This window comes from Gymnogyps californianus, chromosome 2 (genome assembly GCF_018139145.2).
Source record: "Gymnogyps californianus isolate 813 chromosome 2, ASM1813914v2, whole genome shotgun sequence".
Taxonomy (NCBI): Eukaryota; Metazoa; Chordata; class Aves; order Accipitriformes; family Cathartidae; genus Gymnogyps; species Gymnogyps californianus.
Window position 1 is genome coordinate 130575631 of NC_059472.1, and position 27947 is coordinate 130603577.

Here is a 27947-nt window from a genome sequence, read left to right on the forward strand (position 1 = left end):
TCGCCATTTGGCTCGCCCAGAGAGGTACTCCTAGGGTTATGTTTTACGGTCCAATCCCGGGAAGCCAACTGGAGAGGGAAGTCATGAAGCACAAGGGCTGCTGCCTATGTGACTCTTCCCCTAGAAGCAAGGTTGCTGAGGAAGATCCTGTTAAACAATGGCTCGGCACCGGCGGCCAATTGTTCTCCGTACTGTACACCCGATAGCCACCAAAAAAAGGAAAAAAAAAAAAAAAAGGAAAAAAAAAGGGGGAAAAAAGGAAAAAAGAAAGAAAAAAAGAAACAAACAAGGAAAAAAAAAAAGGAAAGAAAAAGGAGCCCACCGAGGCTGAGTCGGGAAGGAGAAATTAGTTTTGGAGGAAGTGCTATTCCTAGGAAAAAATCAAGACCCTCTGCTTCAGACTCCTGCCTGGGTGCAACTTCTTATGCGGAGGCCTGGCGGTGTCAAAACTTTGAAGATTAATGGATTACTTTGTTAATGACTCAAGGCGTCAGATTGAGGTGCTTAAATGATTTGTGAGGTGCAAAGCGTTTTCCTGACAGTCCCAAACAATGAGAGAAGAGTGTGCGGGTGGAGGCGAGGGAGGCAGCAGGCTGCAGGACAAGCAGCCACACACACACACACTCACACACTCTCTCTCTCTCACACACACACACACTCGCAGCCTCTCACACAAACATATCCACGCACACGCACCCTCCCCCCCCCCCCCGATCATTTCAGATCAGGACGCCAAGGGGATAGATACTCGAGATATCATTTCCCTCTTTAAAAAAAGTGTAAATAAAGCCTTTCTGGCCCCCAATGAGGCGTTCCTTCCCGACTTTTTTGGATCAATCAAACAGACAGTGGCTTCTTTTGATTAAAGCCCAAATTGTCATTGGGCAGAGGCAATCATGTGACAGCCAATTCGGTCCAATTTCAACCTTGTCTCCATGAATTCAATAGTTTAATAGTAGCACGGTCCCCATACGGCTGTAATCAGTGAATTAGAAAAAAAACACCCCACCAGCGATCTTCTATGCTATATTTTTTTCTCCTCTCTCTCCTTTTTCCTGGGCCTTCCCCCCCCGAGCCCCCTGAATCCGAGGGAACTTTTTCTCCGCGGGGGCTGCCAGTTGAAGGCCATGAATTTCGCATTTGAGCGAGAGATCGGTTTTATCAATAGCCAGCCATCGCTTGCTGAGTGCCTGACATCTTTTCCCCCTGTCGGTGATACATTTCAAAGTTCATCAATCAAGAACTCGACGCTTTCACACTCGACACTGATTCCTCCTCCTTTCGAGCAGACCATCCCCAGCCTGAACCCCGGCAGCCACCCTCGCCACAGCGGCGGCGGTCGCCCCAAGGCGAGCCCCCGCGGCCGCAGCGGCAGCCCGGGCCCCGCCGGCGCCCCGCCGCCCCCGGAGTACCCCTGGATGAAAGAGAAAAAGGCGTCCAAGCGATCCGCGCTGCCGCCCGCCTCGGCCTCCGCCTCAGCCGCTGGACCTGCCTGCCTCAGCCACAAAGGTCAGTCCAAAGACTTGCCGCCGGCCCCGCCGGGCCGCTTTTTTGGCTCCCCGCATCCCCCCGGCTTCGCGGGGGGACGAGGCGGAGGGGCGGGCGGGAGGGGAGGACGGAGCTGGCGGGGCTCTCTGGAAACCCAAACTTTCCCCAAACTTGCTTAATGCGGGATGATTTATTTGAGTTGGAGCTGACCTCTCTTGTCTCGCCGTCCTAGAGTTAGGATATTTGACAGTAATGAAGAGTGATAGATTGCTCCCGCTCAGCTAAGCAGCTGATGCATTAATTATAAATTGCGGTATGGCTAATATAAAGTTTGCTCTGGTGTGGGGAGGTTGGAGAGCTGGAGGCAGTAATTTTGCGGAGGTGGCCGAGGGGCACGCAGCACCGGGCGCTCAGCAGTGCAACACAATGGGTTTACTGCATCCAAAGGCGGCCATTTTGTTGCAGTTGCTATTTTATGCTATATGGACATATAGATATAGACACATACGTGCAGAGAGAGCACTCCCCCCCCCTCCCCGGGATGCGATGTGCTCGGGTGCTGAAATTCAATCCGTGCATTTATCTGTTTTGTGTGTGCGTGCGTGTGTTTTTGCTTTCGCTATTCTGGCGCTGGTGCTTTGGGGTGCGTGTGCGTGTGGTGGTGGTGTTTTTCTTTTTCTTTTTTTCTTTTTTAACAGACCCCCTTGAAATCCCCGATAGCGGTAGCGGTGGATCTAGGCGGCTGAGGACGGCTTACACCAACACCCAGCTTTTGGAGCTAGAGAAAGAATTCCATTTCAACAAGTATCTCTGTAGACCAAGGAGGGTTGAGATTGCAGCCTTGCTGGATCTGACTGAGAGACAAGTCAAAGTCTGGTTCCAGAACAGGAGGATGAAGCACAAGAGACAGACCCAGTGCAAGGAGAACCAAAACAGCGAGGGGAAATTTAAGAGCCTAGAGGACCCGGAGAAAGCGGCGGAGGAGGAGGAGGAGGAGAAATCCCTCTTCGAGCAAGCCCTCAGCAACGTCTCCGGCGCTCTCTTGGAGCGGGAAGGCTACGCTTTCCAGCAGAATGCCCTCTCCCAGCAGCAGGCGCAGAATGCGCACAATGGCGAGTCCCAAACTTTCCCCGTTTCGCCTTTAACGAGCAATGAGAAAAATCTGAAACATTTTCAACATCAGTCACCCACTGTTCAAAACTGCCTCTCAACAATGGCCCAGAACTGTGCAGCTGGCCTGAACAATGACAGTCCTGAGGCCCTAGATGTCCCTTCTTTACAGGACTTTAACGTTTTCTCCACAGATTCCTGCCTACAGCTTTCAGATGCAGTTTCCCCCAGTTTGCCAGGATCTCTGGACAGTCCCGTAGATATTTCTGCTGACAGTTTTGACTTTTTTACAGACACACTCACTACAATTGACTTACAGCATCTGAATTACTGAGAAATTAAAGACGTCCTCTCCAAGGGTCCTCCTTTCTCCTCCTTATTCTTCTTTATTTTCCCCGTGAATTAATTTTATTTTTTTTTCTCCCTTTTCCTGGTCAGTATTTTCTGTTTATTACCTCCCTCTGCTGTGCCGTTTTGCCGTTTCTTACGAAGTTTTAGTTGTGTTCAATTTTAACCTAGCCACATTCTAGGTCCTTCTATGAAAGCAATATATGAGGTCTGTAAGAAAGTGATCATATAGGAATTGTATCTTCACTTTCTTTTTATTTTTGTATTGCATTAGGATGCATTGTCATAAGTATTTTTGGTAGAATAAATTCTTGTTTGCTACAAGGAGCTTTCTCTTTTTTTCTCTCTCTTTCTCCCTCCCTCTTTCTCTCTCCTTTCAAGACTGATAACATGATGGGTATTTCTCCCCTTCCCTTCTACTCTTAATTTACTAATAATCAAAATCCAACATTCTGACTATGAGCTTTCCCCTTTTGGCAATTTAGGACATTTATTAGAGAGGAAAAACACGTTCAAATTCTTTATTGCAAGGGTTCTCACAAGGAAAAAAAAACAAACCAAAGAAACTAAAACCATTCACAGCTTTGATGGAGACCTCCTCCTTTTAATGTATAAATGTAGCATCTTATCTCCGTGAGGATACAAAGCTTGGAAATGCTGAGCTGTAACAAAAGCATGAACGACCACTTTCTCTCTTACAGGCAAAACATAAGAGACACTCAGTAGGATAAGCGTCTCCTGCAGAAACTAGCCTGTTACACACACGAAAGGCTTTTTTGGGAAATAATCCTGTTTTTCTAGAAAGCAGTGCTTAGCAGCCAGCAAGCTGTTTCAGGAAGCGTATCTTAAAAAATATCAGAGCTCACAGAGAATGCGCTTCGTTACTTCTCACGTGCTGAGCGGTCCAAGAAATCAGTCCTAGAAGGAGAGGAAATGGAGAAGTTAGTGCCTGTAAAATCAAAAGGGTGGCAGAAACGCAGGGGGGGAAAAAAAGCATTTAGAGAGGAACCAGCCCCTCCGCTCGGTCCTTTTGAGGGGCGGTGCGGGGGCACTGCCGAAGATATTTTTCTGTTTAAACCTTCTTGTGGGGCGAAGGACTGACAACGAAAAGGGGAAACTCTGACTTTAAAGCTACGATTTCCTCGGGGCTCCCCACTCTCTGCTGGCGGCAGCAAAGACGGGCTTTCAGAAATCTCCACCAAATTGCCTGCCACCCGGCTAGCGGCGTTGCCGAACCCCAAAGCGGAGGGTGAGCCCCGTCCTTCGGGCTAAAACCGAGCAACAGATGCCAGCGGGGCTCTGCCGCTCCCGGGCGGGTGCGATCGCGGCTCCCTGTGTGCGTGTGAGTGCGTGTGAGTGCGTGTGAGTGCGTGTGAGCGTGTGGTTACATTACACAGGCGAGTGGGGTTTGAGCGGGGGTTTGTGGACGGGGCTTTGCTGCCCGTCCATGCGAGGAGTGTTGTCTCCCAGCCCTGCAACACGTTGTGGAGCTGGGATGCGTGGCTTATAGCTGGAAGGGCTGAACGCAATTCTTCCGAAAGTCATAAATCAAACTCTTTCTATGAATGAGAATGTCATCAAAGAGATCAATTGCAGGAACACATGCACAAATAAAAATCCTCTTACGTATTTGCCGGGGCTGGGGATCCCCGTCTAAAACCATTAAGTGAGAAGGCGTTTAGTCATAATTCATTTTTATTGCTCTTTTAAAACAACAGCTTGGCTGGGCTGCGGACGCGGCGAAACCTCGGCCCTGCTTCTTCTCCTTCCCTCCCCTCCAGCCCTGTCCCTGCGGAAAGCGAGCAGCCTCACCAGCATTTTAACTCCTCTGCCACTGGGTTAAATTGGACCGCAGCGTGCACGTATGGGCCGGGGTTTCTTTTGTGCCCAGATTTCTGGATGCTGACAACGCTTAAAAAAAAAAAAAAAAAAAAAAAAAAAAAGGAAAATACACTACAAGATCTAAACTTCTCGCAAACTCCATTTAAATAAATGTGGGGATTCAGCGAGCAGGAGTCGCCTCCGAGTCTCCCGGTGAGCCCTGGGGCCACAGCGGGGGCACACTCCCACGGAAAAGCCTAAAGAGCCGGGATCGCCCCCTCGACCCCAGTCCCGGGGCAGGAAACGCAGAGCGGAGCCGCGGAGGGGTGCGGAGGGGCCGGGCCGGCCTGCGGGCAGAGGGAAGGGGCGGCAGCTCCCCCTCGCCGGGCCGCGGGGGGGGTGTGTGTGTCCCCCCTCTGCTCCGGCCCTTCTCGTGATGTTGCCCCCACGCACAGTGCAGGCAGCAAACCCCCAAAGCCCCGCCAGAGAGACAATGCAACAAAAGAGACAATGGCACGAAAAAGGGAGAGAAAAAAGGATTTCAGGATGCTGGAGACTGTAAGAGAGGTGCTGTAATTCGTCGGAATTTACGGATAAAAGGGATCTATTTATAGTAAAATATACATTTTTTGTTGGCTGGCTGAAAAAGCACTGAAGAGATGCCAGCCCTTTTATTAGTAAACAGTCCCAGCGGCCTGCCTTTTTTCTCTGCCTTATGCAGTATTTATCACGACTGGTTTACAGGAATGAAAAAAATGTGTTTACAGCTGTAACCATAGCCAAAATTGGTGCAGTATAATGCCATAAATGCCTCTGGAGTGTTGTTGCTCTTATCCTCCACCCCGCCCCCCTGGAGTTTAAGAAACTGAACCTTTCCAGAGGGCCTTTAACCATCCGTGCCTGCGCAGTAAATCAGAACAAATAGAAATACTGAGGGCATACGGGTAGACGCGTGGTGGAGAGAACAGCCCTTCGGTTTTGGCTGGCAGTAGAGCAGCCATGGAGGTGGCATGGGATAAGGGCTGACCTAATAGCAATAGGAGAGCTTTGCACCTAGGAGAGGGTGATGTAGTTCATGTGGGAGGGAGGAGCTTGAGGGTTTGTGTGTGTGTGTGTGTTCGTGAGCAGGGAGAGGTGGCGGGGTAGAAGAGCCTTTTGGATTTCAAAACAAGCAAGAACCGAGCGTGAGAACAGAGGGACGTAGGAGCCGGCTGGAAATGCACCTGCAGAAGTAGAGGGGGCAGCCCCTCCTGGGGTTGGTGGCAGGGGACATGAATTTCCATCCATCTATGCCCGAGGTTAACGTTTCGCAGGACGCCTCTTGGAAGCGTCTTGGTGCCGTCCTCTCTCCCTGCAGACGGCTGGGTGCCCCGGGACGGACGGACGGATGCCCGGCCTTTACCTCCCCTTTCCTTTTCCGCATACGTAAACCGAATACGAGGTCGCAACGCACATCCCACCGCCCTCCCTCCTTCTCTATCCACGGGGCCTTTTTTTTCTCCGTGGGGGTGGGGAGGGGTGAGTTTGAGTCGATGCTCAGCTCGGTTCCCAAGGGTCCTGGGGCCGCCTCTGCCACTGGCCATCTGCCACCTCCCGCCACTGCCGGCCCGGGTGGCGGAGCGCAGGGACAAAGGGTCCGGGGCGGCGGGCCCTGCACCTCCCGCCGCTTCTCTGCCCCTGCCCCGGGCCGCCTCCCCGGGCCGCCGGGCTGCGACCCGCGGCACCCCGGGCAGCCTTCCCCCCGCCCGGTCCCAGGGCGGGCGGCAGCGGCGCCGCGGGTACCCGGCAGATGGGCTGCGGAGCCCGTGTGCCCCCGCCCAGTCATCCGTCCCTCTGCCCCCGGCTCCTCCTCCCCTACCCCAGCCCCGGGCTGGCGCGGATGAGCCTGGCGGAGGTGCGGGGGGAGCGGGGATGCGGGCCAGGGGGAGGCCGGTGGGCCCGGGAGAGCACAATGGCCGTCAGTCCCAAAAGCGGCTCATTTCCATGCTAATGTCCGCGGCCGCCTGGTGATGCGGCTGGACAAGCCCCTTTAACTCTTGGCGTCGCGTCGCGCTGGGACTGCGGCGGGGCAGGAGCAGCGAGATCCCTCGGTCCCGTCCCCGTCCCCATCCCATCTCCATTCTCATTCCCGTCCCCATCCATATCCTCGGCCCCATCCCTATTCTCCGCTTTATCCTCATCCCGTCCCTATCGGCATCCCCGTCCCCATAGCAGTCCCCAACCACATCCACGGTCCCATCCTCATTCCCGTCCCCAGGGCTGACGCTCTCAGCGCTGTCCCCGCCGCCCTTCCCCCTCCCCCCTCCTCCCCCCCCGCCCTGTACCGCGGATCCAGCCGCCCCCCCGCGGCCCCGGCCGGGGGATGGGGGGCCGGGGGCGGCGGAGGTGCCCAGCGCCGGCCTGACAGCGCCGACAGCAGGGCAGGCCCCGGGGCACCCTCGCTGCAGCAGCACTCACCCTGGAGGGGACGGCCGGTGGGCTCCGCGGGCCAGACGCAGCCGCCGGGTCTCTCCTGCCTTCCCATCTCAGCCGGCGGGCGGGACCCCGGCGGCGGTGGCGGCGGCGGCGGGGCGACAGCCCGGCCCGGCCCCCCACCTCCCTCCCTCCCCTCCCCCCGCCGCCCGCCCCCCCGGGGGGCCGCCGCCGCCCTGCCCCGCGGTGCCGCGCCGCGCCGTGCCGTGCGGCGCCGTCGGAGCGCTCGGCGTTTAAATGCCCCCCGACGCGGCGATCTATCAGCGGCAGGAGCCGGGAAAGTCCCGCAGGCGCCGCAGCCATTGGCTGCCGCCCCCCACGTGCCTGCCCGCTGCCCGTACCTTCGTGTCATTTTCCTGCCGGCCCCATGGAGGAAGTGGGAAAGTTGGCGCGGCCCCGCCGGAGGCTGAAGACCCGGTGGCGGCGTGACAGAGGGACGCGGCGAGGATGAGCTCCTTCCTCGAGTACCCCGTCCTCGGCGGCGAGGCGGGGGGCTGCGCCGCCCGCGCCTACCACCCCGACCACGGGATTACAACTTTCCAGCCCTGCGCCGTCAGCGCCGGCAGCTGCAGCGGGGAGGACCGCTTCCTCGCGGGCCGCGGGGTGCCCATCAGCCCCCACCGCCACCACCACCACCACCCCCCGGCCCAGCCCGCCGCCTACCAGCACCACGGCGGCCTGGGGGTGTCCTACGCGCACCCCGGCTGCGGCCCGACCTACGGCGCGCAGGGCTTCGGACCGGCGTACGGCCCCTACCCCTCGGGCAGGACGCGGAGCTGGGCGGCGGCTTCCCCCCCTGCGCCCCCGCCGTGTACTCGGGGAGCATCTCCTCCTCCGCCGCCGCGCAGCACCCGCACCAGGGCTACGCGGGGGGCCCCGCTCAGTACGTGCCTCCCCCGTACGGGCAGGAGCAGCAGAGCCTGCCCCTGGGCACCTACAACCATGCCCTGTCTCCCCTCCACGCCGGCCACCGGGAAAACGCCCGCTCCCCCTCCGCCGAGACCTCGCCGCCGGCGCAAACCTTCGACTGGATGAAAGTGAAAAGAAACCCACCCAAAACAGGTCAGTGGCCGGCGGGAGGGCCGGGGCGGGGGCCGCTCCTCTCTCTCTCTCTCTCTCTGCCGTGGGTGCGGGGAAAGCGGCGCGGTGCCCCGCGGGGCGCTGGGCAGGTAGGGCGGCCCGCACCTCTGGGAGCAGCCGCAGCCGTCTGCCCGCGGCGCTGGCTTCCAGCGCCGCTTATTCCCGACTCCCCCTCTCCGCCTCTCCCGCGGTCATATTTCTTGTAATTCATAAACCACTTATCAAGTTTCCTCTGACACTAGAGGCTGACTCCGGTTTAGCACCTCGCACTCCATCACTCACCCTGCCGGGGCTTCCCTCTTATCCTAAGAAGTTCTTGCTCCCTATCGCTTAGCCGGTGTGGACATATTGATTACGTCGCCTATAAATCATTTGCGCTTACTTACCGCTGCATGTCCCCTCGCAGGCAAGGCTGGCGAGTACGGCTTCGTGGGGCAGCCCAACACCGTCAGAACTAACTTCACCACCAAGCAGCTCACCGAGCTGGAGAAGGAGTTTCATTTCAACAAGTACCTGACCAGAGCCAGGCGGGTGGAAATCGCCGCCTCCCTCCAGCTCAACGAGACGCAGGTGAAGATCTGGTTCCAGAACCGGCGGATGAAGCAAAAGAAACGGGAGAAAGAGGGGCTGCTGCCCATCTCCCCCGCCACCCCCACGGGCTGCGAGGAGAAGGCGGAGGAGTCCTCGGAGAAGTCCTGCTCGTCGCCCTGCAGCGCCTCGCCCGCCTCCTCCGCCTCGGACACGCTCGCTGCCTCCAACTGAGGAGCCCCGTCGCGCCCCGACGGCCGCCCGTCGCGACGCCCCCGCCAGCGCAGCTCGCGGCCGTTCACCGCGGTTATGTCGGTCCCTCGGTCGGTCCCTCGGTCGGTCGGTCCCTCGGTCGGTCGGTCTCCCCGAGAGGTCCCGGCGCGCCGGCGCCCCGCCCCCCCCTCGCGCCCCCCCCCCCCCCCCCCCCCGCCGCCGGCGCCCGGCCCCGGGGGTGCCGGCTCCACCGGCCGCTCGCCTCCCAGCCGCCGGGTCCCGGCGCCTTGGTGCCAGGGGATTTTCTTTCGCCCTCTCCCCAACCCTTTCTGCTGGAGAGGCTGTGTTGGCACACGCGTAAGGGTCTCCCTCCTCCGCTGCAAGGACGCTCCTCCGAGTTTCCCTGAGTGAAAGACAGGTTATCTAGGGTACATAACCTCACGAAGAGATGCACTATTGCAAGTGTTTACACGACTTATAGGACTTTCATCCCCTTAATTTAATGTATTCTTTGTTCGTGTCTATGAGTTTGTTGCTTGTAAATACTTTGTCCGAGAGATTTATCTTTTTACAGATTTTTCTAGAAATGACGTTTCGATTATCAGGTTAAGCAGGGTGAGCGCATTCGCCAAACTGGATCCACTTTTATATCGGTAAAGCCGACGACCGTATCAAGTAAACGGCTTAAGCTCAAGCAGATACCTCAAAAAAAGTAGCGCTATTTCTTTAAATGTGACAAACAAGGCTTCAATTGCACTAGGTTTTGTAAACCTTACCCGGTGTGCTTGCCCCCCCTCCCCCCCCGAAAGCTGTGCTGGATTATACTCAACTGAAGGGTATAACCGTCCAAAAGACCTCACCTCTTCCTATTTTCATATTAACCTTCCTTTAGACTCGATGTCTTTTCAACCTGTTCGTGAATGTGACGAATGGCCAAATGAATGTATAATTTCTGTGGTTGGTGTCTGGACCATTGCATGACGCACCGTGCTTTGCTGTACTGCGGGTACACTGAGTTCTATCAGTTGTCGTGTGTGAGCGAAATGTCCTCCTGATTTTCTGTACAATCATGAAAGGTTCTGGGATTCCGCCGGTGATGGAAGCCAGGGCAGGATTTACGGGTCCTTATAATGTCTGTAATAAATATATTCCACTTTCAGGTAGCCCTCGTCTGCCTACCTCTGCATGACGTCAGCGTTGAGTCACAGGCTGAGCTCAGCAGTTGGTTTCCCTTATTTTCTACTGCTGGGGCCTTTCCAAGGCGGAAAGGGAGGAAGAGTCTCCCAACGTTACACCTCATGCGTTGTTTTGCCGGAATCAGAGCTCTGGCTGCCCAGCCGGACTCATAACACAAAGCTTCTTCCTTCCCCACGCTCAGATATTATTTTTAGAAAATATAAAGGCCCTCCTCTCCCTCCTCCGTAACTGGGAGGAATTTATGATTCCGATCTATTTCTGAAGCACAAACACGAGAACTTCCTGGGTCAAGTGCTAACCTTTTCACCTCGGGATGGATGCTGACACTTACATAAACAGAGCACCCTTCAAAAGCAGAAACTGTCTTCAGCCAGTCTTTCCTCACATCGCAGGCCCCTCGCCAAGGGCTGCACATTTCATTAGCCCGGGCAATAACCTGGTCCGGCTTCTCTCTCCCCCCACCCCAGGCTGCCGTCCCCAGCGGCTGGTCGGTGCCAAGGTGGGAGATGGCTCCCAGGTGCTTGGCAGTGTGCTTCTGGCATTAACCCCAGCCCATTCCCCACCATCACTACCAACTTTTTTTTTTTTCGGTGGAGAGAGCAAGTTCTCGCAGGTAAATATCATAAGATTTCCAAGAGGTGTCAAATGAACAGCGGGTCGGGGAGGGGGGAGACCGTGTATGGGGAGAAACCGGGTGGCAGAACGCAGCAGAGACATGCTCAGCTGGACGGGGGGGTGTCTCAAGTCACTGATGCCTCTTGAATTTCAGCGCAAACACGTGTAACATCTCCTTCACCCGGCCCAGCTGCGGGGGAGTGCTCCCGGGCTTCTCCCGGGGCCGGGCTGCCCACGCAGGCTTTGCTTCGCAGGATCCGCAGAGAGTCAACGAAATTTTCTTCACTTCGGTGTCAAAAGAGACAAGCCCTGATTTGCAAGGCGCGGCGGCCATATCAAGAGCCGAGCTATCTGCAAGGGAGCAGGGCTGTCTCCAAAGGCTCCCGCCGATGCCTCTATTTCTTTCATTTCCCCGCCTGCCATATACTTTACCTTTTGTTTATTAGTGTAAAGCCACAAAGCAAAACAGATGGCCTTCTTCCAGAGACTTGGATGTGTTAAAGTGGCATTTGCATGCCAATGAGGGCATTTCAATATCGAAATCTGGATCTAAACATTGCTGGAATCCGGATCTGCAACCCGGCTCCCCCGGTGTTGACTTAATGTGTTAGAAAGAGCGGCCATAAATTATAGCCTAAATGCGAGAGACAAGACACTTGTCAGTGCGTCAATCTGCGGTGAGCGATTCATTGGCAAAGAATCCCGTCTCCTTCCAAGCCCAAACCCAGGGTTATCTTCTTTTTTTTTTTTTTTTTCCCGCAGCTCCGATCGATTTCAAGCAAAGACACCCCAAACCTCCCGGTCCTGGCTCATTTTGTTAGCGTTATTATTATTTCGATACGATCAGCCTTTCGGGTCGGGGGGGTGGGGAAGAGAAATGAAAATCTCTAGCTTAGAGTTTCTACCACAAAAATATCGCTAAAAACATCACAGCGTGCTTTGGCCTGATGGAGACACTAATTTGCCCTTCGGGTCGTAGGGTTCCTTTTGTTTTTACACCTTTTAAAATTTATTTTAATTTTTCTCTCTAGAGTCTCAGGGGAAAAAATGAAGAACCCCCCCCCCCAAAAAAACACCAACCCAAACCGCGTCCGAACGTCAAACGGAGTTTAGCATCTTCCTATCATACTTAAGGCCATTTCTGCTGTTCACCTTTAAAGTTTACTTTTGGAGGCTATTGAGATGCTTTGGCGTTTTCCTCTGGGGCAATCAGATTGAAACCGATCAATATTTACTCAGTCTGAAAGGGCTGTTGAAAAGGCAGCTAACAACAAACTGCTTAGCTGCTCTCCCCTCTTTAATCTCAGGTTCACCGAAAGTTCAAGCAGAAATGAATTCGGTGATGGGTCACTTTAGAATAAGTCCCAGTGGTTAATCTCACAGCCTTGGTAAAGGCAACAATTACAGAGTCATCCCTCTCCTTCTCTTCCTCTCGCTGTCTCCCCGGCAGCGGCAACTTTCCTCTCATTTTTGCCCAGCAGTTTTTACTAAATCTTAACCGCTTTCTGCTGTTTTGCGGAGACAGCAAAACCCCAGCATCTCCCCCCGCGCTGCGGCTGGCGTAAAGGCGGGTACCCCCGGCGAGAAGTACCGGGGGTGCGGGAAACAAACCTTCCTGCAAGGGATTCGGCGTTTTCAAGGGGGGGTCCGGGGGCAAAGGGAGGGATGCTTGGGGCTTTCTCCCCGGCAGTGGCGGGGGGAGGCTGGAGACGCGCCCGGCAGCTGGAGGCGCTGGCGGAGCCGCGGGGCTGTACACCCCTCTCCATCCTTTATGGGAAAAGAGTAGAGAGAAATCTGAGCAAAACGCGATGGACGTCGCTGCTAATTGCAGGGACTCTTCAGAGGCCAAAGTTCACGTAATCACTGCATAAATGCATGCTTAGTAGGGATTTATTAGTACCTCTCTAATGGCAGCTCACGTTTGGGCTACAGGCTCGAGCGGGTTTTCACCAGCAGATTGCTTCTCAGGAGCTATCCCCCTCCCACCGAGGCATTGCCGGGGGGCCCCGGGCACGAAAGGCGATGAACTCCCGGCCGGGCCCCGCGGAGGCTCCGGGCCGGGCCGGGCCCCGGGGCCGCCCCGTGGGAGAGCCTGGGCGGCAGCGCCGCGCCGGGTAGGGCGCCCGGGGGAGACCGCTCCCCGCCCGCGGCACGGCGGGGGCCCTCGACGCGGCGGGGAGGGGGGGGGTGTCTGTAATTTTTTTTGGGGAAAAGAATCGTTTCGGAATATTTTTCCGCGCAGGCTTAGGAGCAGGATCTCTTGTTTGTTTTCCCTTAGCAATTAGCTCTGTGAGATCGCAGTAAACTGGTAACCACAAAAAGGGAATACATAAATAATTAAATGGATAATATATGAATAAATAGCAACATCGTATTAAAACAATTCTCTTTCTTTTCTTTCTTTTCTTTCTTTTCTTTCTTTTCTTTCTTTTCTTCCTTTTCTTTCTTTTCTTTCTTTTCTTTCCTTCTTCTTTCCTTCTTTCTGTCTTCTTCTTTCTCTCTCACCTTTTCTCTCTTTCTCTCCCTCCTTCTCTCTCCTTTTTCCCTTTCTCCTTTTCCAAGGCAAACATTCCTTTTCTCCCCCAGGCACACTACTTGGCCGACTTTCACTGTTAACATTATTCTTTTATGGTTTATGTGTCATAAAATATTACAGGTCACAGTTACTCCTGTTTCAAGCTCAGAAAGACCATTGAAATCAATGGGAGCTCTGGGGAAAAGAAGTCTTTCCTTGTGCCTAAGAATTGGGGGCAAACTTTGTTGATTTTGATCATGTGAGGAGTCGTCTTTGCCATGTAACTTCAAAAGGATTACACATTTCAGTAATACGAGCAGAAACTGGCCCGGGCAATGCTTCCACGCTATTTTTTATAGGGCAGTGACATATTTTAAGCATTTATTCCACACAGAGAATGTTTGAGCCATTATTTTTACAATTATTTTGGCTTTCCGATCTACTTTCCTTGAAAGTGTATATCTCGTAAAGTTAAACCGGGACTATTGATTCTTATAAAAATGTGGTCGAATAATGATCAGCCTCGATGACGATGAAACCAATAGCCAGTTCATGACTTTTCCGGGTGCTCAGTTTATAAATACAAACCCAACGTATTGCAAAAATTCTCCCCGTTCAAGAAAGTAAAAGTAGCAAAAGGAAAAAAAATCAGATAAAACCAAATACAAGCCCAAACGAGGGACGGCGAGAGGACACGAAGCCAGTCTCACCACAAACTCTTTTGCTTCTGTTCACATCGGTCTAAGATGTGGTGGAGTCAGCGGGAAGCGGAGGGATTAGGAAAATACAGGGACTCATGGAGCGTTTCGCTCGCAACAGTTGTAGGAAGTGTCCGAGCGGTCGGGAGCCGGGGGAGCCGCCCGCCCTGCCCCGGTGCCTGCCCCGGTGCCTGTCCCGGTGCCTGCCCGGCTTCCCGGCGCTGCGCAGCCGTTGCTCTTTGCATCCGATACGCTTGGCTTTGCGCATAAGTATTTATATACTTTCTAATTCCAACCTACGCGGGGTTTTAACTCGGCGGGCCACTCGCCGCCAGAAAAAAAAAAAAAAAAAGAAAAGCAATACGCTATCGATTATTAAAAAATAAAAAAGACATAAATCCAAGGAAATATCTACTTTGATTGAACGGTTCGCTAACGCATTTTGTAGGGATCGATTGCATTCGCAGCTGTCTTCGGGTTTGATCTTCGGGAAATGACTAATACGAGGAAAATTCGTTGTGTGCATTGTAATAACAACGAAGCGGGGCTGCGGCCGCCGGGCCGCTCCGCGCCTCTCCGCGCTGCTCCGCGCCTCGCCCGGGGGGGCGCGGCGGGGGCGCCGTGCCCGGCGGCCGCGCTCCTCCGCACCCGGCTCCGCGGGTCACTCCTTAGGGCCCCCGGCTGCAGGGAGGGCAAACACCGAGCTCAGCCGGGGGGTGCCCCCGGCAGCCCCCCGCGCCCCCCCCCCCCCCCCCCCCCGCCCCGCCGGCTGGCTGTGAGCTGCTGGGCCGGGAGGCTGCGGGCCGGCTGGCCGCGCCTGAGGTGGCATCGCAGCGCTGAGCCAGGGGTATCGCTTCTGATCTCCTTTGTCTATTAATACAGCCATCACCAAATCCCGGATAACCTCCCTTTCCCTCTGTCAACACCCCTCCGCTCCAGCCCGTGCCGAGGGAAGAGGGATGGCACCTGCCATCGGGGTCCTGTAGCAAGGGGGTGCCCCTTTTAGGGGTAACTTGGTGACAGATGTTGACGTTTCTAGGGTGCTCGGTAAACAGAAAGTTGGACTGGACTTTTTCATAGCCCATGTGGTTTTCATCATTCCCCGTCAGGCTCAGACCAAAGGCAGAAGCTTCCCTCTTCACACTCCTCATCCCCTCTCATCTTCAGCAGTCACTCAGCCCCGGTGACATGGAATAAAGAGCAGAGAAAACACAGGAGACCAGGTTCGTTAAGTAATGAAAAGAGATGGGGGTGAGGATGAGGCTGGCGGTGGAAATGGGGGGTGGGGGGGAGTTGGAATCTCTCCTCCACTGTACACCAGTGGAGCCTTCAGGTGCAAAGCACATCTGTGTAAATCACAGACTCCATCTGGGGACAAATCAGGGGGAGCACATCGGAGGAGTCTCAGAGAATAACCACTTGTCCAGACTTCTCACTGCCTTCATAAGAAGGTGAAGGTTATGGAAGGGGCTAAGCCACGGGCGTGGGGATTTCTACACAGTTTTAATTGAAACTCCTCTGTACCAATAAAACAAAGCTTTTTCTTGACTTTTGCAACAGGTCTACTACCTCAACTAACTCCTGTGCAAAACATCAGTTGCAGTGGAAATGCCATCCAAGCCTCAATTTATTTTCTTAGCATAGTTGTAAAATATTCCTGCTAGCACTCAGCAAAGGTGGAGACTTTAACCAGACTAGTCTATTTTGCAAGAAATAAAATCCCTGCAGCACTGCTCTGTAGTATCAGTGGATTTAACATCCATGCATCGTTCTGAGGACAGATGGATCATAAAACAAAATGCGTTGGTTGGGGTAGTGTTGTGTTCCTCATGTTGTGCTGGGAAAAAAAAGAAAGTAAAAAAAAAAAAACCACTATCTAGAAACTGAAAGGTAATCCCATCCGAGCTGAGCCATCGAAAAGCCACGCATATTTCACTGTGCAAAAATGTTATCTTGGAGGAACACTCCTTCCAGCAAACAGTATTAACATGAACAATATGTTTAGACATGGAAGTGGGTATTGCAGACAGGCAGGACCCCGTGGGGCTTTGCAGTTTATTACATCCCCCCCATATATTTTATTTTTTGTATTTCTGACAGTGCTAGGAGGCAAGGCAATGATCATGAAAATAGAGGGTGAGGCAAAAAGGGTCTGAGAAGACCTATCCTCAGTGACACACCTCAGCTCACACTGCACAGGAAACATGCAATGTCTTTATCGATAGGAACATGGCTGTTCCCCCAGAACTTAGATTAATTTAAAGAGGCATTACTAGAGCTTCTTTCAAGTCAGCTTATAAACTGAACAACTTGAATGTTAGCAGAGGCTTGTACCCGACCCCACGCATACATCGGCTTTGAGCAGGACCTACTGTGGCTCATTGCCCAGGGAGATTCAGCTCACCTGAGACCCACGGGTCTGCAAATCAAAAGATTAGGCTCATTGAACCTGGTAATCCACCAGTAAAGATAACTTTTCTCTCTTCAGATCACACCTTTCTCGTCCCAGGGTTTGAATGGCACAGTAAAGCATATAAGGAACATAGACAAAAACCACTGAAAATTCTGCTGAGGCTCCTCTAACAAAACAGTTTGATTGCAAATCAGACGAGAGACTCTAGAAATCCAGATAATCTCCATGTAATCCCCTTTTTGAACACAGCGATGTGTTTCGAGACCAGTCAACTGTACACGTTGACTCCCACTTGCTCTGGAGCTGAAACAGAAGACGACACGCCAATTACCCTGGGCTCTGGATCAGGCCCTAACTGTAAACTCCGTAATCAACAACAGGCACAAATTTCCCCTCTGCTTTTCACTGAGAAGACAGCAGGGCAGACTGTGTGCTGAAAGCAGTGGAAAGCTAACAAGAAATCTTCTGGTCAGACATTCGAGTTTTTTTTGTATCGTATATGTGAACAATCACAGGGGAATCCTGCTTGTGGAAGGGGAAGATGATGCACTTAAAATATTTGCCGCTATCAGAAAGAACAATTTTCTCACGCTATCCAGTAGGTGTGAATCAAAATAAATGCACATCACTGAGGTTTAAATACAAATTTTAGCTGCAACCTTAACTATGATCCTGTTCAAAATACAGGAATGGAGGAGGCCCTTTAGCAACCCGTCTTAACCAGGATTAAATACAGAACACATAATGGGACCCTCTTCTGCAGACCTTTTTCATTAAAATCAGTGGAGTTTTGCCTTAGAAAATACTGCAGACAGGATTTTTTGAGCCACTAACCATTTTTCAATGTGACATTTTACAATTTAAAATAGTAAGTGAAAATTAGTTACCACAAATGCAGCATTTAAAGCAACAGTGAGGCCATGTTAACATTGATTTCTCTCTGTGTGTCTCCTTCTCTCCCTCTTTATAAAACTTATGTACTCTGTCGATACAATACTACCCACTTTGATAATAAATCTGTTGTTTCAAGCTAGGATGCTACCGTTTCCTTTTCCATGTAATTTATAGTTATATTGATTCTAAATCTGTGGTTCTCTATTTCCCCCCTGTTGTATTAAAAATGAGTTCTAATTGCAAGGCAAATGATCTTTGGTCGAAGCACCTCACAGAGTATTTTAACTGTGGCTAAGGAGATTTAATTTGATTAATAGAGAAATGAAAGCCTTGAACATTTAAAATGATAATTTTCAGTTTAGGAAAAAAAGAGAGCCAGAGAAAGAAGGGAGGTTAATGGAGCCAGGGAAAGCGGTCATAGATCAGCACAAGCAGATGTTCTTTTGCTTTTCTGTCAACATTTCTGGTTTGTTGTGCATATAGAAAAACAAGCTTTTCAACTCCCATCACGATTTCAGCCTGTTGCCAGCTTTGCTTGCCTGCAGGATATCTGCTTATCTAGCATGGGAGCAGGATCAGGCCTCCTCCCCTTTGGTCTAGAAGCAAAACAACCAAAATCACATGGACTGTGAGGTTTGTCACACTCCCCCCTCCTTTGCACACACATTTTCAACCCTTAGATCTTTATTTCATAAAATTCCTTTCCTCTTAGAGACCGAAAAACCGGCCAGGAGATGAATGTAAGAGCTGAGCAATATTAACTGCATTCAGGTGTGTGTTGGCTGAGAGGAGACAAAAGGAACCTGGCCCCTTCCTCGAGGGCAGCGTGCGCGTTCAGCCACGTGGGACGGCGATCGCCGCGCAGCTGTACAGGGTCCCCTGTGCCCCTGGTGCCTGCACTCAGCGTGTAACCTCAGAGCAAGAAGGATGCTGTTACTTCATATAGGAAATTCCAATAGCTATTCTCCTCGGTGAAGCACCTTTGAGAGCTGCCTTGCGTGCTAACATGTCTGAAGTGTCCATGTTGAAGGAAGAGAGTGATCTATGGGCGCATGGGTGTGTCCTTTAGGACTCATGAGAATGAGGCATGTTTTTTCATGTTTTTAATCCTTAAAGCAGGTCTTTTGTTTAGTGCAATTCCATATCAATTCGCAGCAGCAGCACTAAAGGTGATGGAGTCCAGCCTGAGCCTTAAAATTAGGTTTGTTTGTCTCTAAAGATTCTCCAGGGCAAGGAATATATATCAGCCTTTGGGAAAAAAGCAATCTGCATTTAAGTGAAGATTAAATAATCTAAGATTTATCGTTCACATCTCAGAGGGTAGGACTTTTTTTAGTGTAGTAAAACGTTTAAAGTAAAAAAATGCCAGCAGGCATCAAATAGAAATTTCCCTTTCATCACAAAAGGTTAACTCCTGATGTATTTGTCCTATATAAAATGTCCTACCAGTTTCCATGGGAAGTTTCTCAGAAAAAGGACTGTGGAAGTAGCCCCAAAAGTCACTACCCGTGGGGTGAACACTATCTGAGCTCAAAGAGCAGAGGGAGAAAGGAATGAAGTCTGTCAGCAGCCCTGTCTTGAGACATACCTGCTCGATGTGAGTTTGTCCGAAGGCAGGCACCGTGCTGTGCTCCCGAGATCCTGTCAGCTAGATCTAAAGGACATTCCTTGAGCCATCACATGTGAACATCCCTTTAATTGCGAGTAGCAGTATGTGTACTTAGCCAGAACACCACTACTGAAAATACTGCTTTTTCTTGACCAGCAAAATGAATTCTGGACACACTCGAAAGGTGAAGAGCTGCAAAAGTTCTCATTAGGAAAACGGGGGGAAGGAATTCCTCCTTGCACACAGCTTACTCTCTTATTTAAAAGAATTTTGAAAATGAAGCTTTATCTAGATGTTTCCCACATGCTTATCCACACCTATGAGACAAGCTCTGTTCTCTGGTCCTCCAAGCCTTTCCAGTTTTCCAGACCTGATGAGCTTACGTTCTCCAGCCCTTGGTGCAGCCCTTCTGCTGCTTTAATCCAGGTTAGGATGAGGGTGGTCAAAAGGGCAAGGCTGATGTGAGGAAAGAAGAGGGACAACCGTGCAGGGGCTCTGCTGGCCATTGCTGCCACTGTCCCGAAGGATATTGGCCATAGGGCAGTGGGGTAGCCGGAAGGGGAGACTGCTGCCCAGGCTGGGCAGGAGCAGGGGACAGCATAGAGAAGAGAGGCTTCAGTGGTGATAGCTCTTCCTTTCCCAGGCACAATGTGGAATTGCTATAATGCATAGAGAGGTATTTCAAGTTGCATTTCACATGACCATCCAACAGGGTTGCTATTCCTTAATGCATTCTATAATTCCTCTAGATTCTTTCTTCCAGGTTTCTGCACTGTTTACTCTAGCTTGGATCCCATCACCCATGGTTTTGTGCTTTTGGGTGTAGCACAAAAGCTTGCTTTTCTTTAAAAGGTATGTGGGTCATATGACAGAAAATGAATGACTTGAAGATTCTTTAATCCATTTTTTACAAAAGCAAACACGTCCGTCCGTCCGTCCCTTCCCTTCCTTCCTTCCCTTCCTTCCTTCCTTCCTTCCTCCCTTCCTTCCTTCCTTCCTTCCTTCCTTCCTTCCTTCCTTCCTTCCTTCCTTCCTTCCTTCCTTCCTTCCTCTAATTTAGACAACCTGAAAATATTACCCTTGTCAGCCAGGTGTGACTGTAAGATGTATGCACCTCCATTTCCCTTCCGGAATGCCCCACAAGATTTATACTGGGGTGTGTGGGAAGGAAAGGAGGATGTATGGTTTCCCCAGATTTCTATCTGCCTTTTCAGTGCGAGGTTTTAAACTGAGGCTTTGATCTGAGCAACGATAACTCTGCTGAGGGTAAGGATGGTGTTTTACTCTCATTTGATATTCATTTGTGGTTTGCTGTTGATTTCAAGTCTTTGCCCAATTTCTTCAGTCTGGAATTCACAGACTCAGACTTTTGCTGCAGGGAAAACGTGGAAATTGTTTTTTCCCTTGCCACAAAGCGTTTTCTAATAGTTGCCTCCTTTTCTGCCATCTTTTCTTCTGCTTTAACATCTTTAATAAGTGTTACCATCTGCTTGGGTGCCTAGTATTACACATTGTGAACAAGGCCAAGGGTTTCTGAGGGGCTGGGACAGTGTTGTTTACCATTAGGCATAATGAAGATTGTTGTCTTTGCCTGGGGCAGGTGGGCTGGGGCTGGAGCACACATAGAAATGCAGAACATGTGCTGGGGTTGAGCTATCTACAGTTCTCTTAAAAGGAGGTTTGGCTGTTGAGCTAGCGGCGCTTACTTAGTATGCAGGGACTCTTTTCTCCTGCCATTCTCTGGCCCCTAACATGCTTAACCTTAGAGAGAAAGACAGACCATATTGTGATGATACTAACTGGTCGAAAGGCACTATCAATTTTAGACGTGATAGGTACATGTCAGAATCAGCATAATTAACTGGAATGACAATCCTGTTAAATGTGTTCATGCCATTGCACTGGCAATAAAGCATGTGTAAATTTACAATTAAGGCCTGTCTTTCTTCTATACCTTGGAGACTAGTGACAAACATTAAGAAGTTGTATAGCATCAGGAGCTGAAGGGAGGTATTTATCACAATAAAAACATCAGGTGATGCATTTCCCAGATTATCTGTCCTTCTTATGCAAATAGTCTTTTTGCTGGAAATTTCAGGCTAAGTAATAATTATATTTCTGATCTGAAAGGTGATATTTCACCCTCTGAATTTTTGTTTTCATTTGCAAGATGGATGAGAACCATATTGTTTAGCTACCTTGCATAAAGGTATTTGAACTAGTTCTCATTTCACATTATACATCAAGCTGCACTTTCTTTATATTGGGGACATTGCACATTGCATATCCACAGAGAAATTTTCAGGGATGCTACAAGACATTTCCCTACATTGTACAGAGACGCTACAGCTCCTGATACAGTGATGGCTGGAAAGCATCAGCACAAGTAAGATAAAGGTGATTTAAAGTGCGTCTGTGAGTCAGGCAGTGAACTGACAGCCATCTTTAACCAGCCTGACCCTGGGATGACCCTGAGCTCAGCTGGTTGTGAGATAGTTGGGTCTATTATGGGACAAAGGATCATATGTCTGACAGGATGCAGAGAACACATTATAGGATCACAGCTGAGTAACAGTGCAAGACATAATGTACATTTATTTGATGAACAACACAAGCAAATCTTGCCAAGAAAATTTAATTTCAACTATTTTGTTTATTTCAAGTAAATCTATTTCTGCCGCCTATTTCAAGAAATTCATACTTGCTAGCTTTTTCTCTTCTAGGAATGAAACAGATGATCATGCTAGTGAAATTTATAAAGCATGCAGAATGTACACTGATGAATTCATATAATGGAGTTGCACATTTCTATTGTATTTCCTGCTTCCCATGTGGGCTCAATCTGCATCTATTCGACATAAATTTCAACCATCTTTGCCTAAAACCACATATAATTTGGTCAAGTGAGGCTGGAAATGTCAGAATGAGCGCAGCAGTCGTTAGAGAGAAAGCCATGGGCTTGAAACTGCATATGGCCTTGTATGTGAGTAACTGCACACACGTGAACAGTGCCAGGAGACCAAAATTTGGCTAGACAGGGTTCTCAAGAAGGGAGAGAAATACCTGAGTACCTTTCCAGGCTGAACTTCCTTCCCATCTAGTCTTACGGATAACACTGTGGCAAGGGATCTGATATCCTCAATTTCAGCACAGAGAAAAAGGCTGATGGAGATATGGGTAATCTGTGTAACCCTGAGCATCAAAAATTAGATCAGCTCTAGCCTCTCCTCTGCAGAGCTCATTGTATGCCATGGAAGGGAATGACTGCTGGGCTGAAGACATGGAAGCTAAGGCTGGGGAGGGAAGGGGCTTGCCCGAGCCAGTTGGCTGGTCAGTCACCAGCGTCTGTACCCTGACCATGCCACTGACCACATCAGGTCTCTGATGTGGAGGAAAGGGAGGATGGGTGTCTCATTGCCCCAGAGGCAGCGCTCAGCACTGAGGGGGAGTGCAGCGCTGCACAGTCCCTGCCAAGCCTCTCGGTTAGGCCCATGAGCTCTGGCACTGGTGAGAAACCCTTGGCAAGCAAGGGAATGGTCCTGTTGGCCTCAATGGGCTTCACATCATGTCTCATCTCCTGAAAAAAACCAAACCCTGAAACAGAGTGGTTAGTAACACTCCCCCAGCCTCCAGCGGTTAAGCTGCTGGTGTGGTGGGCAAAACAGGGGGAGAGATGGGGAAGGGGGGGCAGCATGTCTGTCAGAGGACAAGTCTCTTCTCCCTCTGCGAGGGAGGCAGGACCACATCTGCCACAGCTCCTGGCAGTGCCATGCCCCGATCCCTCTGCTGCCCCAAAGCTGCCACGGGGTCCGGCATCACCAGGCGGGAGGCAAAAGCTTCAATCAGCAGAAGGAAAATTGAGAGTTAACCCCCTGCCTTCCCCACTGCCCCCACAGCCAATGTAGCAGGGTGATGAGAGAGGCGGGATGAAGTACCGCACCACAGGCAAAGTCGAGAGCAGCGCTTTACCTCAGCCAGCTTTCAAGGGGACGGGGGGGTTAATCTGCTTCCCAGGCCCTGTTGTCAGTAGCCACACGTCCTATTGCTCCGGGCAGACTTGGATCTGGCTCGGAGTCCTATACAAACAGCTCACTCTTTACAGTGCTACTGCGCTGGGTGACCTCTTCTAATGTATTGCTGGTTTATATTTGGGCTGATTGCTTCCAAAGGGGAAATGACACGAAGTGAATCAGTGTGACCTCATTAGCGTGGCTCACACTGGTAAATGGATGACCACCATTAGGAAGGCTCTGTTGTGGCAGTGCTTCCATCGTGTTACCTGTGGATAGTATCATCATCTTGCTATAACCTGCTGCAAAGATTTATGCACTATGCTAACTTGCGTACTACAGCTGCTTTCTGTCTTATAAATATTGACTTCTGTGCCAAAAACAACAACTTGGTACAACAGGAATTAATCTTCTGCTTGATTGATGCATCTTTACAGACCAGTTTGTCTTTAGAAAATAGAGCTCAAGAGATTTTATGATTTAGAAAAATACTTTATAAGTTGATCTAAAATATAGGCTGTGATAAGCAGAGGCATCATTAAAGTGACATGGGGGCTATATTTTGCCTTCTAGATTTTCCTAACTGTGCCATCTGTTTGTCATCTCGACTTGTGTGAAATTTTAAAGAAATCGCCAGACTCTGGGTCCTGAATCTTTTCTGTATGTTGCAGTTTCTCTGATAATTTATCTATCACACTATCCAAATGATTTTAATTAACTTGATTTTTTTTTTTGAATAAAAAAAAAATCTTTAGGTGATCTGATTTATCAAAACACTTGCAGATATTATACCTTTTGTCCTCAGCTATAGCATTACAATGCCAGGGGAGCAAAGTGCATCCCCCACCTGATGTTAGACACTAAGATGAAGTCACAATATTGCAGGATTCTGGAGTTGACAGTAAACAGCAACATACAGAGTCAAGGTGCTAAAAGATTAAAAGACAGAACATCAGCTCATCGTAACCAAGATCCTTCTAGGAAGCCTTGTGCACTATAATGCCTAAACAAAGATATTTTACTGTGCAAAGGAACAATTTAAGATATCAGATCTAAAGATGAACTTACAGTATTTTGACAATTGCCCTTTATTGAAGCTCAGGTGTTCAGGGCTCCAGTTACAGTCATTTTTAATAAGCCTGTCCATACTATGCATGAGAGTGAGAGAAAGTGAGTACTGTGATGGAATTTTTGACTTGACTATGCTCTTACAGATCATGTAAAAATTAGGAAGGTGGTGTGGTTTAGGACAATATTGACTCAGATATGTATTATGGTCTTATACTCCATAGGCCAGACCTGACTGACTTGCAACTGAATTTTTGTTTGGATGGAGACTTCCGTGCTGGTTCTTTAATGATTTTAATGAAGCTCATTGCCATGCATCCCTGAATAAGCAGGCTGGTGGCAGGACTTCCACTCCTGGGGTGAAATTCATGCCTCTGAAATGGAGCCAGTCACTGGGTTTTCTCACAGTCCCCACCCAGGCAGCTGGTTGGTTTGTGCAATGCCATGATGATGCCTTCAGAGCCACTAGCTCATGCTCTCCCCACTGAAATTCTCCTCTAGGTCACTAAAATCTGTGGTAAAATACCAATAACCACTATGGGGTGGAATCATGGATAGAGACAGCTGATCCGGCTGAGGCTGTCACTGATATGAGGTTTGAGAAATCCTAGACCACAACCCCTGTGAAGGCTGCAGTAATCTGAATGGCTCATGCTGGTTATTCCACACCACTGGTTAATTTTGCCATAAGTATAAGGTTTATAGATCTCAGAAAAAAAGAACAATAGAAAATGCTACAGGTGCATAATATGAACAAATTAATAGTCTTTTAGAAAGCTAAGTTGTTATGTAGTGAAATTAAGCATTTGGGTTTTACATTTGATAAACCATTAGCTTTCATTTTTTATAGTTGATTCCCATGCTTGCTCAGTGCTTAAGAACTCAAGCTACTAGATGTTTAACTGGCTGAGCTGTGTGGCAGTCTCAGAAATGGAATTTAAAAAATTTTCTGATGTCTTATCCATAGGAGATGGATATGCCCGTGCATTTAAAATTATGGTGCTGAGTGTCTTCAAACAAGAGTTGTTTTTCTCTTTTTGGGGAGACAGCTAGGCAAAGTAAACCAACACTGAATTTTAAGCTTTATCCCTGTATGGGTCCTAGTAATGCAAATATTCTCATATGGGAAAAGAGTATTTGTTTTGTGGTCAATCCTCTAAAAAAACAACTGAACTGATTAAAATCGCTTTCAATCAATAGGAATCGTAATCAGTAGGAATCTTCATCAATAGGACTTTGAAAATGTTAACTGAGAATTCAATTTCTGTTGTGATTATAAGCTCTACAGCTATTTAATTACTTCAGGTGCAATGCTGTTATTAGGAAAAGGTTCATTCATAGTGAAACACACATAACTTTTAATATATAGTTCCAAATAGTAGCAGTGATTAGTTTAAAAAAAAAAAAAAAAAGAAATTACATGGCTGGAATCCTTAAGTGGGTCACACTCAGATACATATCTTCTGTAACTCCCTGATAAACTGTGCATCTAATTATAAATATGCCAAAGCACAGATGTGATCTTCAGTAAATACATGTTCATACAGCACATTAATGGATTCATATTAAGCAAATGAACATGTTTTGAACTCTAGGAATGATTAATGTATGGAAAGTAACATAAGCTGTAGTTTAGATGTGTTAAGTGCCAGACTTCGGGTTCCAAGGTAGGAAACCTTATGATAGCTTAGTCTTAATTCTGAATTCAAACCTATAAAGCAAAGGTTCTTTAGTTCTTTTTTCAACACCTTCCACAAATGGGATGCTGATCAACAGCAGTAGTAATTGCTATTGTTTTTTATTTACAGAACGCAATACCAGGCACTGGCACTTAGGGAGTATTCCTGATCTGTGGTATAGGAGTCATCAGCAGAGGCTGTGACTGAAGGCCCAGAACTGGCCAGATTCAGGTGAATCCTTACCTTGCCTACAGAAGCTGCCCACTCTCAGTGTAGCTGTCTGTGCTCCTGTAGGGTGGGTTGCCCTCACACTTTATGTTATTTCAGGAAATTGTGATTTCATTACATACTGGGCAGAACAATTTCTTTGTTTCTGAGAAAGCGAAGGTTTTGTGGAAAGGGTTTTCTCCCTTATCCAGCTTTAATCTTGAGATCTTAATCAAACAAGCAGATCACAGTCAGTGATATGCGGACAATGTTTTGGGTTTTCACGGCTCTCTTGAGGCATAGTCCACTAATATTTCAATCCCTGACAGCACTGGGAAGCAGTTTTTGGTGTGCTACCCGATATTACTGACTTGCTTAGGCTCTGACATTGCATGCACTTCTGATTCTGTCCCAGATGTATAAAGCTAAGCATAGGCATTACTCTGGATTTCTAGGATCAGAGCAAAGCTATGAACAGTCATCCTGCTGCTTCAGTGCCAGCTGAGTCCTCAGGTGGCAGCTGAGCCCAGCTCCGGGCCAGTGCGACTGCAAAAGAAAAAGACTTCAGACAGAGACCGTGTGCGTGGGGTGTTGTGAACCCCTCAAGTTTCTTGAAAAGTCCCCTTGGACTATGAGTTGTCCATCAGAGTGGATGAGGTGAGCATTTCTGGGCTGGAGGTTCAGCATGGTCATTCACTTACATTTAGGAGAGGAAGGAGAGATCTTTCCTTTTCCCATGTCTCCCTCCTCGCTTTCCTTTTCTTGTATTAAGGTGAACCTGAATGAGACAGCTAGCAGAAAGGCAGCAAAAAGTGAGTGGAAGATCTACCCTTGAGCCCTACTCATGTTGCTCTGAAAAATTTGATTTAATCGGAGGCCATGGCAGGAAGAGAGGCAGGAGCTGCATTTCCCCGGGTGTCAGGGAAGTCACTCTTGGCATATTTGTTTTTTTCCCTCTATTTCAAATAGTTGTAAATTCCTCCCAAGCTTCTCTAGGGCTGAAAGCTTTGGTGCTTGATCTCAGCTCATAAAAGACCTTTTTTTCTGCTGAAGTTTTGAGGAAAATTCTTTGATCCAACTTTGAGTCACAGAAGAGTGAGACAATGAACCTTCTTCCATGATTACAACTTAAAAACAAGCAAGCAAGCAAACAAACAAAAATACCCCAGAGAAAATGATATCTAATTTTGATGTCTGAATGTTCTTCATTGGTGCTTGATCTCAGCTCATAAAAGACCTTTTTTTCTGCTGAAGTTTTGAGGAAAATTATTTGATCCAACATTGAGTCACAGAAGAGTGAGACAATGAATATTATTCCACGGTTACAACTTAAAAACAAGCACGCAAGCAAACAAAAATACCCCAGAGAAAATGATATCTAATTTTGATGTCTGAATGTTCTTCTGTAAAGGCCAATGTCCTAGCCCAGCTGCAGCCCCACAAAATTCAAGGGATGCCATGTACAGAAGACTCCTGGGTAAAATCTCAAGTTTGGAAAACGGAGTGTTGAGAAACAATTTCTAAGTGTGCATGGGAAAAATATTCCTTTGAGAAATACAAACAAAGGAAAACCCTCTAGCGTGACAGCCTGGGAAGCGGAGAAGAGCTAGCTATTCCATTTGGCTGGAATACCACACTGGGGCCAGGCTGCTGTGGGGGATTCGGAAATGCCTTCAGATGTACTCATCTCAGCGTAGTGAGGACTTGCCCATACCATGCAACTACCGGCCTTTTTGGAAACAAGTTCAAGCACTGAATTTTAGTAACTGGCTTATGCACTCAAAATGTTCCGAGCAATGCATTTGCTATTGGTGTTTGTAACATTTAAACACTAAGTTTGCAGCAAATATCCTACTGTTGCGTTTCACGTTTCTTTTAAAATCTGTTGATAATGGCCTTAAAATCTGTTTAAATCTTCTAACAAGTTAAAGAGATGGTTGAGTGAAGAGGTGGTGGGAGTACATTTCAATTGTCAATATGGA

General features: G+C 49.3%; 2 protein-coding genes across 2 annotated transcripts; both read left to right on the forward strand.

The window, feature by feature from the left end:
• Positions 1-1127: 1127 nt before the first annotated feature.
• HOXA2 (homeobox A2) lies at positions 1128-3228 on the forward strand. The gene is made up of 2 exons (XM_050891629.1): positions 1128-1509; positions 2187-3228. The coding sequence occupies exons 1-2, from the start codon at positions 1128-1130 to the stop codon at positions 2930-2932; spliced, it is 1128 nt and encodes a 375-aa protein (XP_050747586.1). The 3' UTR covers positions 2933-3228.
• Positions 3229-7686: 4458 nt separating this feature from the next.
• HOXA1 (homeobox A1) lies at positions 7687-9157 on the forward strand. The gene is given in 3 exon segments (XM_050891422.1): positions 7687-7993; positions 7996-8301; positions 8726-9157. Coding segments are annotated over 3 exon segments (969 nt in total). The 3' UTR covers positions 9082-9157.
• Positions 9158-27947: the final 18790 nt, after the last annotated feature.

What these genes read in the sequence shown, in the direction of transcription:
- HOXA2 (XM_050891629.1), top strand. Translation starts at nt 1,128, where the DNA reads ATGAATTTCGCATTTGAGCGAGAGATCGGTTTTATCAATAGCCAGCCA. An exon ending in TGCCTGCCTCAGCCACAAAG is followed by an intron (nt 1,510 to 2,186) that starts GTCAGTCCAAAG and finishes CTTTTTTAACAG; the next exon opens with ACCCCCTTGAAATCCCCGAT.